Here is an 18,685-nt window from a genome sequence, read left to right as displayed (position 1 = left end):
TTAAGAGACACCATGAAGACACTAAATGTTTTTCCCTAATACAGAATTTAAAGTATTAGATGGTTTAATGAAGATATTTCTAATTATGTAATGCAGAATCTTCTCTTTGAAGACTTTATCTTAAAACCATCACCTTGTAAATATAGGCTAGCTTAACCATGATTTCTGTTTTATTACATACAAATGAGGAAATTAAGAGAATTGATCATTTTAAAAGCCCATTTACTTTTATCAAAATTACACTTAAAGAATGTTCTGTTAAAAACTCTCTTACACTGTGCATAACTGAATCTCATTTATTCTTTTCACAAAGCCAGGTTCAACTCAGAAAATATGTACCTGTTATAAAGATGGGTTAGCAAGAAAATATCAAGAACCCCAAGAACCTAGCTAGTAATGAGTGTTTCATCTTGACATTCACTAAGCTTGAGAACTTTCATAGCTGGTGCTGTAATAACTACAGACAAGAGATTGCTCCAGCAGCATTAATCACAGTTATGCAAATGAAGTAATAATCTCTCAGTAATTAGGAGGACTTTTTCAAGAAAAAAAAATTTTTTTAAATTAACCTTAGGCATTAAAATAAGTGAACAGAAACACATGAAATAAGAATTTAAAATTGAGAAAGCCAAAAAAGATTAAATATTTTAAAGAGATGCCAAGAAGTGGGCTTTTTTCATTAAAATTTAAAGACATTTGAAGATTAGACTAACAGGTTTACAGAAAGGCACCAGAAAGTTGTTTGTCAGGCCTTGTTATGCAATTGTCTTTTCTTTCTTTCTTGTTTTTGTTTATTTTGTCTTATTTATTTTGTTTTGTTTTAAATTTGGGGCCCCTTCAGTTATCCTAATCCTTATGAACTTTTCATTTCAAGAACTTTCTTTGGGGAAAATAAAATCACAAAGCACCTGAAGAATTAATACATATTTTGCAAAATATATACAAAACATGAAAAGTCTGTTCATTTGTTCCATAACATTTATTGAACAGCTTATATTTAAAGCACAAAGGAGAATACAATGATGAATTAACCATGACCCTTGCCCTTTATTACTTAATCCAGTCAGAGAGAAATAAAAAGAAATGTAAGTAGAGTAATGATTCATCTGCAAATCTGAGACCTCATAGTGTGGTTTCAATTTATTTTACTAGTCAATTTTACTGAAGTGCTCAAGAATTAAAGTAGTATTTGTTCCAAAGTCTCCTTTATTCCATATACTCTGAATCTTGGCTGTATTAAAAAATTCTACCAAGCATATTGACAATGCTTAAATTTTTCCATAAACACTCTTAGAATGCATCATTCTGTATAATATGCAACTCTCCATTAAGAATGTGTGTTAGTAATATTCTTTTTAAAATCAACATGTCATATAAGAAGCACCGCTTCTGGCATTTGAAAGTTTGAAAATGATGAAAACCTTAAGGAAAACCTTTAAAGTTTTCCTTAAGAAAATGTATTAATAAGTTAAAAATTTACAGTCTCTATTCTAGATTAAATCTTTTTTGAGTAAGCTTTTTTTTAAAGGAGAAACTCTCTCTTATGATAAATATGTACAACATTAACATGAATTGTTAGCACTTAAGCAATTTGGGGTAATATTAACTTTTCTAAGCAACAGAAAGTCCTAAAAATAATGTTTGATCCCAAAATATGATTAAGTAGAAGAATAAGCAGATGATTAAACAGATATGATTACACAGAAAAATGAGTATGGTTTTGCATTTTTCTTCCCTTTTAGCGTCTAATACTTATATACTCGTAACTTTGCATAAGTGAACTGAAAAACTGTATCTTCCTAAGTAACAGAAAACATATATATATATATATATATATATGTTTATATACACACACATATATATATTTCCAGCCGCTGCTGTATTTAGAATTAGTTCTAGAAGCAATTGGCAACATGAAGTTCTGTTGCTCCATCCTTTTAGATGTTAATGGTTTCCTTCTGTAAATGACTAATGATATATTCTGTCTGAGTCCAAAAATAGAATTCTGCATCACACATGAGTACATGTAACTGTGGTTTTGGCTCTCCTTTAAGGGGGGCAGGGAGGAGAAGCAAGTGAGCAATTTTATTATGTTTGTATTTGACTGGGAGAAAAGTAACCTCTGGATGACCTCCATGTCCTAAAGTCTGAAGTTCTAAACTTTGTACAGATGTAATAAGTAATCTCATGGGGCGGGTTGGGGGAGGAGGCTTTATTTTTAGGCATGGCAAAATTTCCCTTTCCTCACTTACGATTTTATTTTAGCCAGGAATTTTTGAACAACTTCTTAAACTAACCAGGGAAATGTATCCGTTGCCAAGCTTTATAAAGACAAGGGAGAGATGAATTAATGGAAGTACTTCTCTACAATATTTTAGCTCCATTGTCAGGGCAGAATGGGGGAGAAGGAACTCATGGCAGTGCACACATTTTTTATTCGATTACAATTATTTATCATTTGTTAAATTTTACAGTTACAGGCTGTTCACTTGGAATTAAGGAGGTCTTATATCCTAGCAGGGACATAATATAAAACCGACAGCTGATCCATCCTCTCTGGGAAAAGAAGAGGCAGTTCAGAGTACAGGTAGCGGAAGTATCCTGATAAGCTGTGCGTGCCTGCTCAGGGCATTGAGGTACCCTTCTGGAAAACTGTTGAAACTGGTCCAAGGGATAAGCCAGGTAGCATGCAAGAATGCCAGGAGGGAAAGTGCGGGCTGTGCAAGTCAAGCACATCTTTACATTGAAAAACAGATTTTCTTTGATGAAAGTCCTTATAAGTGAGCAGCGTATTGGTCAGCAATGTTGCCAGATAACTGGATCTTTTGAGAAAATAAAATACTTCCTGAGAACCTGAAAATCTTGTACTTTTAAAGCATTGGTATATGTAAATTTGACAGTTTATCTGATAGCTGAAAATCTGGCAAGATTGTTTGAATAAATACTTCAAATGTAGACTCGTATTTAAATTTGATTGGTTTCCTGAATCAAAAATCACCAAGATATGTGCTTTTTATGACAGATTCTTCTGGCTGTAGAATTCAATTCAATGGCATTGGTATTTTGTTGGAAATCTATAAGGTAAAACCCTTATTCCAATGTGATGGACACAAACCTTTATAAGCAATAGCTGGATATTGATAAATTCTGCTTCTAGGAGAAAGCCATATTGAAAAAAATTGTGAAAACCAGAAAAAGTTTTACTAACTCAGAATTTATGATAATTATTTAGGCAAAGCCTGAAGTTAAAGTTGACTTATTTACTCAACGAAATACTGCTGTATCACTTATGCAATTTTTTATTCTTGATTAGAAACAGTCTAAAAGTACTGTTTGTAGGTAACGCTTTACTCTCATAGTGTGTTTAAATACTTAACAAGTAACAACATTACATTTTTTCCATATTTTCCTATTATGAATACTTAAAAAAATTTTCAGACTATTCTTTTCCCCACGTTTCTGCAGTGAGCGACAGTATGGATGAAGTTTAATTCTGGTGACGTCAATCCAATTTGGTTTGAACCTCAGTTCTACCATGTATTTACTGGGCAAATTATTTAAACTTACTGAGACTCAGTTTTCTCACATGTAAATATTGCTAAAGCTACCTCACTGGGCCTGTGGAAGAATAACACGGAATAATGTATGTAATCTTTTCCTTGGCACATTTGTCAACATTTAATAATTGATCCTCCTCCTTGAGATATTCATCACTTGCCTTCTGGGATACCACACCCTGGTGTAACCATCTACTTCACTGGGCACTCATTTTCAGTTCCCCCTGGTTGATTCCTCCTCACCCTCTCTCATTTCTTAATATTTCATTGCCCCAGGGCTTAGCCCTCAGACTTCTCTTTTCCACCCACATTCATTCCCTTAGTGATCTCTTTCAGTTTCATGACTTTAAATAACATTTATATGCCAATGATGCCCAATGTATGTTTCCTGTTCTGACTTCTCCGTTAAACACCAGAATCATCTACTTGGATATGTTATAGGCATCTCGAATTTAATCACACATCTAATCTCCCCCTCCAAATCAATTCCTTCCTCATCTCAGTTCATGGCAGGTCTATCCTTTCAGTTGCTCAGGCCCTACATCTTAAAGCTGATCTTAGTTTACTCTCTTTCACCTCATATATCTGATCTGTTCAGAAATCCTGTTGGTCCCACCTACAAAATATATCCAGAATCCATCATTACTTATGACCGCCATCCTCCTCCAAACTGCAATGATCTCTTGCTTGGATCGTTGTAAAAATCACTTCATTAATCTCCTTCATTCTGCCTTAGTACCTAAAGACTATTCACCAAAGAGGAGCTGGAGAAATCCTTTAAAAATATGTCAGATCTTGCTTCTCCTCTGCTTGAAACCCTCTAAGACCTTCCCCTTTCCTCACAGTCAGGCTGCAGAACGTTAGAATGATTTACAAGGCTCTACACATCTGCTTCCCCACCCTTCCACCATGACCCTGACCCAACCCACTGAGTGACCTCTTTGACCTCACCTCCTTATACCCTCCCCCTCATTCAGTCTTCCCCACCACGCTTCTTTAAAGATGGAGAGCCATGTTCCAGCCTCTGGGCCTTTGAACTTATAATTCCTTTGCCTAGAACTCTCTTACTCCTGATATCTCTTCTCTCCCTCACCTCTATCAGAGCTTTGCTTAAATATCACTTTCTCAGTTAGGCAATCCTTGCCCGCCCACCCTGTTTTAAAGGCAACCTTCCTCCCAGCCTTCTATTTTACCCTCCCTTGCTTCTCATCTTCTGACTTAAGATGTAATTAATTACTTTGCTTATTGTCTACCTTTTGCACCAGAACGAAAGCTTTTGAGAACAAGGATTTTTGTTGTTTTGTTCATGGCAGTATCCCTAATAGTAGGCACATGATACATATCTGATGAATGAATAATATGCTTAGTGTACTATTTGGTACATACTAGGTGGGTAATAGGTCTGCAAAAACATTGTACTCCTTTCTATTGGATAGTACAGATTAACTTAGACCTGGAGAATTCTCATTAATTGAAACACAGACTGTCTTTTGATCTATATCTTCTGTTTGGAATTACTTTTAGCCTGACTCTGGGCATCTGTACTTTTCATTAGTGTTGTCTTACAATAGTAGTGATGGTTGGAACTTGAGCATCATTAGATACTAAAGAATTTCAGTGTATTCCTGCAATGGCCTGATGCCCTCCCCAAATTTGTAAGCTGAAGTCCTAAGCCCCAGTGTATTAGGAAGTGGGGACTATGGAGATGATTAGGTCATGGAGATGGAGTCTTCACGAATGGGATTAGTGCCCTTATAAAAGAGACACGAAAGAGATCCCTGCTCCTACTGCCATGTGAGGCTACCATGAAAAGACAGCTGTCTAGGAAGTGGGTTCTCACCAGACACTGAATATGCAAGCGCCTTGATCTTGGACTTCCCAGGCTGCAGAACTGTGAGAAATAAATTTCTTCTGTTCATAAGCTACCTAGTCTACGGTACTTGTGTTACAGCAGCCCAAACAGACTAAGACAATTCCATTCAGTATATTTACATGGCTATCTCCAGATAAAGAATGCCATTCAGGTTTCAGGTAAAATGTCATCTCCTAAGGGGAGATATCTCAGCACCCTTTTGAGTACTGTTTACCTTTTCATCTCCTCCTATCCCACCCCCATCATTCCTTAGGACCTTACCTTATTTTTATACAGCACCTATCACTACTTGAAATTGGTATTTATTTGTTGGCTTACTTGTTTGTTGTCTATCTCCCCAAAGAGAATGTAAGCTTCACAACAAAGAATTATCTAGCCTCAAATGTCATTAGTGCTGAGGTTGAGAAGTCTCTACAGAGAGGAGGATATTAGCCTGCCTTGTGGTACTGATAAAATACAACTCCTGATCCCGTCCTTCAGCGCCCGTCCTCAATCTTTATGAAAGCACCTATTTTTAGTTATAGGTTGAAAAACACTCTTGCCTTCTCCTTTGCATCAGTTACCCTGGGCATCATTAGACCATGTCATTACCTGCTGCTCATGGAGAATCACTTGACCCTTGAGGGGATTTCCCAGCGGTGCCACTGTCACAAATGGGTGCCAGACTCCACTGGCTGCTCTTGGGAAGATGTCAAAAAGGTCCACAAAGTAGCCGCTTTTCCCAGTCATATTCATAAAGTATAAGGAAACGGGATTGCATGCAACTACATAGAGAGTATTTTCCTCATTTTCTGAAATGACAAAAAAGTGTTAATTCCATGGTCTGCAATAGATTTTCTGACTGGTCAAAAGGTCCAGTGAAAACTGAATCGTGAGACAGCACAGAATCAGAACTCAGCAGATGATTTGCAAATGGATTGATTAGGTTGAAGAGCACTTTGAGAAGCAGTTTCGCACCTGCTGTTAATGTACATTGGGCCACACCTACCTATTCCTGGAAGTAAGTATCTGGTCCCCTAAGAATTCTATAACATCTCATGCTAACACCATTAAATATTTAACACTCCTCAATGTCAGGGAATTCTTCCTTGTATGAAAGTATTTTATGCCTCAATAAAAGTCTGTTCCCTCTTATTTTATTATTGGCTCAGATAGACAACAGCAGGTCAACATCTTCTATCTGCTAATCTGGCATTTTCCAGCTAGTTACTAGATCTTTAGGTTTTTCTAGTAAATAAGTAATCCCATTTTTTGTTCTTAGCTCTATGGATCTTATTTTCCAAATTATCTTTTTTCATATTTGTGTATTCATTATTAAAAAATCTCTGTCTTTTCAAACTAGTACTTGACTAGGTCCATTTTTTGAATTCTATTTCAGTGCTTCTTCAAGTTTCAAGTGCATATGCATCACCTGGGGATCTAATGAAAATGCAGATTCTGATTCAGTGGGTCTGAGGTGGGGTTTCAGACTCTGCTTTTCCAACAAGCGCCCAGAAGATGTCACTGCTGTTGGTTTCAGGGCTTCCCTTAGAGAAGCCAGGCTTTGGACTATGTTTCCCATAATCTCTATTTCTGGGAACCCTGAAGCAAGGGATTAAGCTGCTTCTGTATAATAAACGCTATTAACATCACTCATCATCCAGGTATCTATTTACAGTGGTCATATTTTCTGAATCCAAAACTAAGACACAAGATATGAAAATCTGGAAAAAAGATATAGTGTATGTGTGTGTGCATGCATATGTCATGTCTACACATAAAGACCAAATATATATAAAGATATAGAAAACTTAAATATATATAAAGATATGGTAAATTTAAATAAGCTAACATTGATAAGAAACACAAATCAACGGAAGGGCAGAAGAAGACATATTATTTAGGAGACAATGTGAACTGTGTGTGTGTGTGTGTGTGTGTGTGCGCACACTACAGTTCTAAATATCAGATAGAATCACACAACTTATAATTTAAGAATCTTTTTAATGCTTCTACTATCAGCACAAATAAGTTCAATTCAACATTTATTGAGCACCTTTGTACACAGTATAGGGACCAGGGAATATAATAACAGTATTAATAGAAATGTAAAAAGAAAAAAATAAATAGAAAGGTACTTCACGAACTTACAATTGTTCTCTTTAATTGCAGGCATTAAGTGCTGTTTGGTCTTTGGCTCAAATACACACACACACACACACACACACACACACACACACACACATATATATGTATATTTAACCCTGATGCTAACCCAAGAAAATGTTCTTTTCTCTCACCAATACAGAATAGGTAAAAAAACAAAGAAATAAAAAACAACACAAAAACCTAGTTTGCAAATGTGGACAACACTAAAATAGAGGATTAAATTATGTGAGGGACAGCAAATGAGTTCATTTTTAAGGACCAATTCTGACTGGCTCATGGTGGCTGGCTGCCTGGAATGCTGTGTTGAGAATTGTGAGGCTGTGACATGGTTTAATGACACCTGTCACTGGCATGGGGCAGAGGCTCACAGCATACTTATTTATAATCTCTAAATATGAGACAAGGGCAAAGTTCAAATTTTATCCATAAGGTTCATACTTATTCTCTACTAGTGAATGTAAAATATCTTAATAGGAACACCAATCTGTTACCAACAAAAACCCTGTACATTTTAAAAGCACATATTTTTACTCAACATAGCTGATGTTGGAAAAAACATCCACAGAACTTACATGAACAAAAACTTGCTTCTGAATTTTTGCCTGAATAACCTCTATTGTAGACAAGTTAGAGAATTTCTCCCTTTCCCCTGCCATCACTTCTGTTTATATCATCTTAGTAACTGCCATCAATTGAAAACTTCTGCCAAAAAGTACCCAGGGCACACTGCATGAATCAGTAGGTAATGGCAACAGTCCAGAGACGTAGATGCCAAAAATTCACATCCTTTATTTGCCATACTTTACAACGAGAGGTTTAATGACTGCAAATCCTCCAGTCCTGCTTTCAAGGTTCATGCAATCACCAAACTGGAATTCGAGCCAAAAAAATCCAATGTTTTTCCTTTTTCTTTCCCTCTTCTATTTTTAGCACACGCCTGGGTGTGTTTTACTTTGTGCTACAATTGTAATGAGAAACAGACCTATGCATATAAACTCAGCAGTGCTTATGTGGATTTCACAATAGTATTTTGTTAGGTTGTTATAGGAAATTAGTTCTAAATTACATATAATTGCCATCCAATCCAAGAATGACACAGTTACTGAGTCTATCATAGACTTCTTGATGTCTAGAGATTATTTTGATCCTGCTTTTAAAAAAATCAGTGCAGGAAGGAAAAATCAAAAGAATAAACTGACATACCATGTGATGTAGCGATGTCGCAGATTAAGTTAATTTCATCCAATGGTAACTTCCAGGAGGCACATTCTTCAGTAAAGGTTTGGGATCTTCCTTCATGTCTTTCTATCGGATACTCCTGTATGTTTATAAGTGCTGGACCCTACAAAAAATAGTTATCTGAGTTAAGACATTTGTGTAGTTAGCAAAAAGTAGAAAAGCTAAAGTTCTTCCAAAATACAGATTTTCAATTCAAATATTCCACATCTTGATATGCCTCTTCTCATTTTACTGACTAGCACGACACTTATAACAATCATAATACCATATACTTGCATTTATAAATGCTTTCACATGGGCTATCTTATTTAATTTCTCACTTTCTTTTCTTTTTACTCACAAAATATAGCAGATGTAAAATCCCATAGGAGTTCTCATTCCTCCATTCTTTCCTAAGCCAAGAGCAAGTTTTGAGCTTCAAGTATTGGGACCCAGAGCTGTCCAAGCCAGGAGAATAATTTTTAAATACAGTTGACTCTTGAACATTGATTTGCATGCCCTTACAGTCCTTAATTAATCAAAAATGTTTGGGTTAGATATTTACTATTTTGCCATCCATGGGCGCTCACACCCCTTCTATCTAGTCTGTATCTTAGGAGCTGGAAGACTAAAAACTACATTCCTCATATTCCTATTGCAACTAGTGAATGATATTCCTTTGCCCTTTTTCATGAAAACAAATATAATGGAGTAACTGTCCTATCTGACGTTCCTGAAATACAGGATAGCTCTTAGGAATTCTACTGGCCATTAGCCACTACCTACATTGAGTCCCTCAGAGGCCAGACTGGCTTAAGAATTAGAGCAGAAGTTAATCTATTCTAAAATAACATCAGAACAAGTCATTTCTGAGATTGAATGGATTTTCTCCAGGGAAGATATAAAAAAATGGATAACATTCAATATTCTAATGAAGAAATAATGATATCAACCTTTACATCTATATGATGAGTTTCTGCTGGACACAATAGTTTTTGCATTCCATTTCTTGACTGACCAATTGTCCAATAGCCCATGAAGGTCTGCTCTGGCAGAGGCAACCTGTCAAGGATTAATTTGAAGAATAAATATTTGTTCTTGTTTCCAAGTCATAGGAAAAAATAATGAGCCATATATTACCGACCACACAAGCAAATTTGAAGAATGCTTTACTTAGAAGTGAGTTATATTTAATTTTATTAAAAGATAGTCTCTAATATGATATTTAAAATATACTTTGAAAAGAAAAAGATTTCACATTTCAGAAACTCAAAAGGTAAGGTCCTAGTCTGTTTTTACCTTAATGACAAATATAATTAGGGTTTACGTATTTTTTCCCTGAATTGGTAAATACTTAGCAATTTAATATCAAATTCCTATTACAGTATAGGAGGGATTTAGGAAAAACAATGGAGCAATCCACCAATTTTTTCATTCTATTCTCCTAAATTTGAAATCAAATAATAAATAGTACACAGTACTACCAGTCACATGCTTGTAAGTTGTACAGGGCAAGTTTCATAGGGTCTATCTTAGCACTTTGATTTTTTTTTTTTTTACTTTGACTTGACATATAATATACCTACAGAAACATTCATATAAATGTGCCACTTAGTTCTGAGCATACGTGTGCGTCCAGCACCCAAGCATCACCAACATTCAGAAACTCCCATGGACCACTTCAGTCATTACCCCTACCAAGGGAGCTACTATTCTGACTTCTAATGGAATTATTCTGTGTTTAGATTCCATTTTATTTAAAGTTACATTTAAATAAAATAACTTGCGAAAACAAATACAGCAATGCTAAAATACAAAACCACAGACAAATTCTTTAGAATAAGTTTTTACTTTTTAATCATACTACATTTTCTTTGAATCTTTAAAAAAGGAACAATTAATTTGTCACTTAATTCATTATAAATTTCTTATTCCATGGTAAGTGAAGGTCAAAAATGATTCAGAGTTAAAATTCTTTAAAAATAAGGCATGTACATGTGGCTATAAATTGAAATGTATGCTTGAAAGGAGCTTGATGATCATTAAAAGAGTATATATTGATATTTAGAAAATCATTTTATTTTCAGTGAAAGAGTAATCTGACAAAATATCTCCCTATACTTAGTAAGACCACAGAAGGCTTAGATATTTTTTGCATAGAATACGAAACCAGAGAAGATTGGTTCAAGATGGCGGAGTAGAAGGACGTGCTCTCACCCCCTCTTCCAAGAACACCAGAATCACAACTAACTGCTGAACAATCATCGACAGGAAGACACTGGAACTCACCAAAAAAGATACTCCACATCCAAAGACAAAGGAGAAGTCACAATGAGACAGTACGAGGGGCGCAATCACAATAAAATCAAATCCTATAGCTACTGGGTGGGTGACACAAACTGGAGAACACTTATACCACAGAAGTCCACCCACTGGGGTGAAGGGTCTGAGCCCCACGTCAGGCTTCCCAATCTGGGGTTCCAGCAATGGGAGGAGGAATTCCTAGAGAATCAGACTTTGAAGGCTAGCCAGATTTGATTGCAGGACTTCGACAGGACTGGGGGAAACAGAGACTCCACTCTGGGAGGGCACACACAAAGTAGTGTGTGCATTGGAACCCAGGGGAAGGAGCAGTGATCCCACAGGAGACTGAACCAGACCTACCTGCTAGTGTTGGAGGGTCCCCTGCAGAGGCAGGGAGTGGCTGTGTCTCACCATGAGGAGCTGGAAATGTTTAACAAAGATCAAGAAGAATTAAAGAACAAACAAACAGAGTTGAACAATACAAAAACTGAAATAAAAAATACACTAGAAGGAATCAATAGCAGAATAACTGAGGCAGAAGAATGGATAAGTGACCTGGAAGATAGAATGGTGGAATTCACGGCTGTGGAACAGAATAAAGAAAAAAGAATGAAAAGAAATGAAAACAGCCTAAGAGACCTCTGGGACAACATTAAATGCAACAACATTCACATTATAGGGGTCCCAGAAGGAGAAGAGAGAGAGAAAGTACCCGAGAAAATATTTGAAGAGATTATAGTCGAAAACTTCCCTAACATGGGAAAGGAAATAGCCACCCAAGTCCAGGAACTGCAGGGAGTCCCATACAGGATAAACCCAAGGAGAAACACACCGAGACACATAGTAATCAAATCGGAAAAAATTAAAGACAAAGAAAAAATATTGAAAGCAGCAAGGGAAAAATGACAAATAACATACAAGGGAACTCCCATAAGGTTAACAGCTGATTTCTCAGCAGAAACTCTACAAGCCAGAAGGGAGTGGCATGATATACTTAAAGTGATGAAAGGAAAGAACGTACAACCAAGATTACTCTATCCTGCAAGGATCTCATTCAGATTCGATGGAGAAATCAAAAGCTTTACAAACAAGCAAAAGCTAAGAGAATTCAGCACCACCAAACCAGCTTTACAACAAATGCTAAAGGAACTTCTCTAAGTGGGAAACATGAGAAGAAAAGGACCTACAAAGCCAAACCCAAAACAATTAAGAAAATGGTAATAGGAGCACACATATCAATAATTACCTTAAACATGAATGGACTAAATGCTCCAACCAAAAGACACAGACTTGCTGAATGGATACAGAAACAAGACCCATATATATGCTGTCTAAAAGAGACCCAGTTCAGACCTAGGGACACATTCAGACTGAAAATGAGGGGTTGGAAAAAGATATTCCATGCAAATGGAAATCAAAAGAAAGCAATACTCATATCAGATAAAATAGACTTTAAACTAAAGAATGTTACAAGAGACAAGGAAGGACACTACATAATGATCAAGGGATCAATCCAAGAAGAAGATATAACAATTATAAATATATATGCACCCAACATAGGAGCACCTCAATACATAAGGCAACTGCTAACAGCTATAAAAGAGGAAGTCGACAGTAACACAATAATAGTAGGGGACTTTAACACCTCACTTACATCAATGGACAGATCATCCAAACAGGAAATTAATAAGGAAACACAAGCTTTAAATGACACAAGAGACCAGATAGATTTAATTGATATTTATAGGATATTCCATCCCAAAACAGCAGATTACACTTTCTTCTCAAGTGCGCATGGAACATTCTCCAGGTTAGATCACATCTTGGGTCACAAATCAAGCCTCAGTAAATTTAAGAAAACTGAAATCATATCAAGCATCTTTTCTGACCACAATGCTATAAGATTAGAAATCAATTACAGGAATAAAATGTAAAAAACTCAAACACATGGAGGCTAAACAAGACGTTACTAAATAACCAAGAGATCACTGAAGAAATCAAAGAGGAAATCAAAAAATACCTAGACACAAATGATAATGAAAACATGATGATCCAAAACCTATGGGATGCAGCAAAAGCAGTTCTAAGAGGGAAGTTTGTAGCTATACAAGCCTACCTCAAGAAACAAGAAAAATCTCAAATAAACAATCTAACCATACCCCTAAAGGAACTAGAGAAAGAAGAACAAACAAAACCCAAAGTTAGCAGAAGGAAAGAAATAATAAATGTCAGAGCAGAAATAAATGAAATAGAAACAAAGAAAACAGTAGCAAAGATCAATAAAACTAACAGCTGGTTCTTTGAGAAGATAAACAAAATTGACAAACCATTAGCCAGACTCATCAAGAAAAAGAGGGAGAGGACTCAAATCAGTAAAATTAGAAACGAAAAAGGAGAAGTTACAACAGACACCGCAGAACTACAAAACATCCAAAGAGACTACGACAAGCAACTCTATGATAATAAAATGGACAAACTGGAAGAAATGGACAAATTCTTAGAAAGGTATAACCTTCCAAGACTGAACCAGGAAGAAACAGAAAATATGAACAGACCAATCACAAGTAATGAAATTGAAACTGTGATTAAAAATCTTCCAAAAAACAAAAGTCCAGGACCAGATGGCTTCACAGGTGAATTCTATCAAACATTTAGAGAAGAGCTAACACCTATCCTTCTCAAACTCTTCCAAAAAATTGCAGAGGAACGAACACTCCCAAACTCACTCTATGAGGCCACCATCACCCTGATACCAAAATCAGACAAAGATACTACAAAAAAAGAAAATTACAGACCAATATCACTGATGAATATAAATGCAAAAATCCTCAACAAACTACTAGCAAGCAGAATCCAACAACACATTAAAAGGATCATACACCATGATCAAGTGGGATTTATCCCAGGGATGCAAGGTTCCTTCAATATAGGCAAATCCATCAATGTGATATACCATATAAACAAACTAAAGAATAAAAACCATATGATCATCTCAATAGATGCAGAAAAAGCTTTTGACAAAATTCAACACCTATTTATGATAAAAACTCTCTAGAAAGTGGGCATAGAGGGAACCTACCTCAACATAACAAAGGCCATATATGACAAACCCACAGCAAACATCATTCTCAATGGTGAAAAACTGAAAACATTTCCTCTAAGACCAGGAACAAGACAAGGATGTCCACTCTCGCCACTATTATTCAACATAGTTTTGGAAGTCCTAGCCACGGCAATCAGAGAAGAAAAAGAAATAAAAGGAATACAAATTGGAAAAGAAGAAGTAAAATTGACACTGTTTTCAGACGACATGATACTATACATAGAGAATCCTAAAGATGCCACCAGAAAGCTACTAGAGCTAATCAATGAGTTTGGCAAAGTTGCAGGATACAAAATTAATGCACAGAAATCTCTTGCATTCCTATACACTAATGATGAAAAATCTGAAAGAGAAATTAAGGAAACACTCCCATTTACCATCACAACAAAGATAATAAATTACCTAGGAATAAACCTACCTAGGGAGACAAAAGACCTGTAGGCAGAAAACTATAAGACACTGTTGAAAGAAATTAAAGATGATACAAACAGATGGAGAGATATACCATGTTCTTGGATTGGAAGAATCAACACTGTGAAAATGACAATACTACTTGAAGCAATCTACAGATTCAATGCAATCCCCATAAAATTACCAATGGCGTTTTTTACAGAACTAGAAAAAAAAGTCTTAAAGTTTGTATGGAGACACAAAAGACCCCGAATAGCCAAAGCAGTCTTGAGGGAAAAAAACGGAGCTGTAGGAATCAGACTCCCTGACTTCAGACTATACTACAAAGCTACGATAATCAAGACAATATGGTACTGGCACAAAAACAGAAATATAGATCAATGGAACAGGATAGAAAGCCCAGAGATAAACGCACACACCTATGGTCAACTAATCTATGACAAAGGAGGCAAGGATATACAATGGAGAAAAGACAGTCTCTTCAATAAGTGGTGCTGGGAAAACTGGACTGCTCCATGTAAAAGAATGAAATTAGAACAGTCCTTAACACCCTAACACACAAAAATAAACTCAAAATTGATTAGAGACCTAAACGTAAGACCAGACACTATAAAACTCCTAGGGGAAAACATAGGAAGAACACTCTTTGATATAAATCACAGCAAGATCTTTTTTGATCCACCTCCTAGAGTCATGGAAATAAAAACAAAAATAAACAAATGGGACCTCATGAAACTTAAAAGCTTTTGCAAAGCAAAGGAAACTACACACAAGACCAAAAGACAGCCCTCAGAATGGGAGAAAATATTTGCAAACAAATCAATGGACAAAGGATTAATCTCCAAAATATATAAACAGCTCATGCAGCTCAATATTTAAAAAGCAAACAACCCAATCAAAAAATGGGCAGAAGACCTAAATAGACATTTCTCCAGAGAGGTCATACGGATGGCCAAGAAGCACATGAAAAGCTGCTCAACATCACTAATTATTAGAGAAATGCAAATCAAAACTACAATAAGGTATCATCTCACACCAGTTAGGATGGGCATCATCAGAAAATCTACAAACAACAAATGCTGGAGAGGGTGTGGAGAAAAGGGAACCCTCTTGCACTGTTGGTGGGAATGTCAATTGATACAGCCACTATGGAGAACAGTATGGAGGTTCCTTAAAAAACTACAAATAGAAATACCATATGACCCAGCAATCCCACTACTGGGCATATACCTAGAGAAAACCATAATTCAAAAAGACACATGCACCTCAATATTCATTGCAGCACTATGTACAATAGCCAGGTCATGGAAGCAACCTAAATGCCCATTGACAGAGGAATGGATAAAGAAGATGTGGTACATATATACAATGGAATATTACTCAGCCATAAAAAGGAACAAAACTGGGTCATTTGTAGAGATGTGGATGAATCTAGAGACTGTCATACAGAGTGAAGTATGTCAGAATGAGAAAAAGAAACATTGCATATTAACGCATATATGTGGAACCTAGAAAAATGGTACAGATGAACCGGTTTGAAGGGCAGAAATGGAGACACAGATGTAGAGAACCAACATATGGACACCAAGGGGGGAAAGCGGCGGGTGGTGGTGGTGGTGGTGTGATGAATTGGGAGATTGGGATTGATAGGTATACACTAATACGTATAAAATGGATAGCTAATAAGAATGTGCTGTATAAAAAATAAAATCAAATTAAAAAAGGTTTGCTAAATTGTACAAAAAAAAAGAATACGAAACTACGCTTTCCGATGGAATATGATTTTTGTCCTTTGAAATGTTAATGTTTAACACAGAAGGAAAGAAATTTAAAAGAAATTTACATTGAAATTTTTCTAAGTCATAAATCATTCAAAAGTATGTATGTGTTTTTGTATCTGTCATTTAAAATACATTTTAAGTATGTCGACAATTATCCTGATTGGTCAACCACTTATTTCCATGTTTGTACTGGTAATGAGGTGGAAGAGGCAGTGAGTCAGGGGATTTACTATTACTGTGTTCTCTCTTAAATGTAATAAAAACACATTTCTGTGTCAAAAGGGCAGATCTTGAAAACATCTCATAGACTGGAATCTTCTCTCCTTGTTTAGGGGATGAACAGGATTCTTCATTGCTTTCATCAGTTCACCTAAGGAGAATTAAGTCTCTAAATATAGAGGAGAAAACAAAGGAAGGAGACACACCTAATTTCCCTCTAGTGTAGAAGACTTAGTAGGTTCTAGTGCTAGTTCTGTTATTAACTAGCAAACTTGTGAAGGGAAAAGTTAGACAATTTCTCTGAGTGTTAATTTTTTCCTTTGTGAGATGAAAGGGATAATCTGTAAGGTTCTGGTTTCTTACAGCTGGGGGAGGCCTCTGAGGATCACTGAAGTGAGTGGAGCTAAGTACCAGTGGTAGATCTTACATTACCTCAGTGCTCTGGAGTTAAAATAAATAATCAGAATGAAGTTATCTATACCTACCAATAGAATAGGTGCCTGATGGACAAAATTGCTTTTTTTTTTTTTAAAGGAGCTCTACATACATCCTAAATTGGCTCTTTGAAGACAAGAGAAACAGTTGCACATCTGGAAATCTAATCAGAAGTGGAGAATTGCTTAATAAAAATGATGCTCGGTTGATAGGTTGAAATCTAGTCTAAAAAACACGTCTAATATATCCTTTAATAATCCCACAAAGTATCATACAGATGTTAAAAACAAAACAAAACCAAAAACCTTTATCCATTTGGGAAAAAGTAACTTTACTCGACTTGCAATTTTTACTGACAACCCCCAGGGATATTCATGAAAGCTGCTTTGAACTTGCCAACTCAGTCTAAGTAACAGTCATGGAAATTACAGGTTGCCTGGTTCCATTTAAAAATAGTACTAGCAGTTTGGTTGGCAGAGTATTGGAAAGACCTTCAGGTGCCCCATATAGAATCTATTCCAGAACCACATAACAAGATGCTATTAGCGTTAACAATTGCAAATGAAAGTCACATATGCAGGGTGTTCTGCTGTTGCACAACCAAACTGACTCTGTCAGATCCTTGGTAACATGGGGAGTTGTTTCTAGACTTCCTGTGGGCTCCAGGCTGGCCAACTGAGGTAAACCAAAGCCCCTCATTTATTTTCCATTACTAAGTCCTCCCAATAAGTTGTGGAACAATTTGACGGTTATTAACTCTCTCCCCTTCAATAAGTTAGTAGTTAGGGGGAAGGGGAATTATAACTGAATGTATGAATAAGCTTTGGAATTCGAAACATATTCAACATTAATTTGGGGGTAATTCTAACTACTAACCAGTTAGCAAAAGGCCCTATATTCCATTACTGAAATCTGTCATTCAACTCCAACCAGACTTAAGTTGTTATACCTGACTTGATTGAAACAACAATGGCATTTTCCATAGTTTTAAGATCCTGTCACTTGTATTATTTAAGTTTGTTAAAGTCCTAGCTGGAATGATGTCTGGATTTGATTTTAAAGGGGAAGAGGATGAACTTAAGACTTACAAATAGTACCACTTTTTATCATGTCATTCATGAATTTATGTTTTTTAAAACAATGAAGTATTTCAATTCATATGTTGTGATGTTTCTTAATCCCTTGTGGAAGAATTAATAAAGATCTGGAAGAAAAACTTTTAACTAAAAGAAAAGGTGACTTTCAAAATTATGACTCAGGTCAAATTATAGCACTTAGCCAAGTTACAGAAAGGAAAAAGAAGTTTTTTTTTAAGCATGCATACATTTCATAACACGGTGCACATGGACACCAAAGTTGAGTTATAGAGTCTGAATGACGTACAAGAGATTTGTCTAAGATTGTTCCATGGAGGTGAGCTGAGGTTTTAAAGAGTATGTTTTGGCAAACTTCTGCCTTCTCTGAACATTTGCCAATACTATTTCTGGAGTATGAAAGAAACACATGAAAAAGATTTGGATCTTTCTAGGGGCATTATGCAAAAGTTGTTGATATACCTATTATCAACAATTCCTAAAACATTTCCTTACCACAAGAACTACTAATTTTCATGGGAATAATGGAACCCTTCTGGGTA

At 36.0% G+C, this 18,685-nt stretch overlaps 1 protein-coding gene across 2 annotated transcripts in view; it reads right to left on the bottom strand.

The window, feature by feature from the left end:
• Positions 1-18,685, bottom strand: part of VWA8 (von Willebrand factor A domain containing 8) — a 359,147-nt gene that overhangs the window by 117,428 nt on the left and 223,034 nt on the right. For both annotated transcript variants that reach the window (XM_060079870.1, XM_060079871.1), the window contains exons 27-29: positions 9,750-9,858; positions 8,782-8,920; positions 6,022-6,221 (exon numbers count right to left, since the gene is read on the bottom strand). In XM_060079870.1, coding sequence (XP_059935853.1) covers positions 6,022-6,221; positions 8,782-8,920; positions 9,750-9,858 — 448 coding nt within the window. The remainder of the gene's footprint in view (positions 1-6,021; positions 6,222-8,781; positions 8,921-9,749; positions 9,859-18,685) is intronic.

Source organism: Mesoplodon densirostris, chromosome 17 (assembly GCF_025265405.1).
Source record: "Mesoplodon densirostris isolate mMesDen1 chromosome 17, mMesDen1 primary haplotype, whole genome shotgun sequence".
In the NCBI taxonomy this organism is placed as follows: Eukaryota; Metazoa; Chordata; class Mammalia; order Artiodactyla; family Ziphiidae; genus Mesoplodon; species Mesoplodon densirostris.
This window is presented reverse-complemented; position numbering and strand designations above follow the sequence as displayed.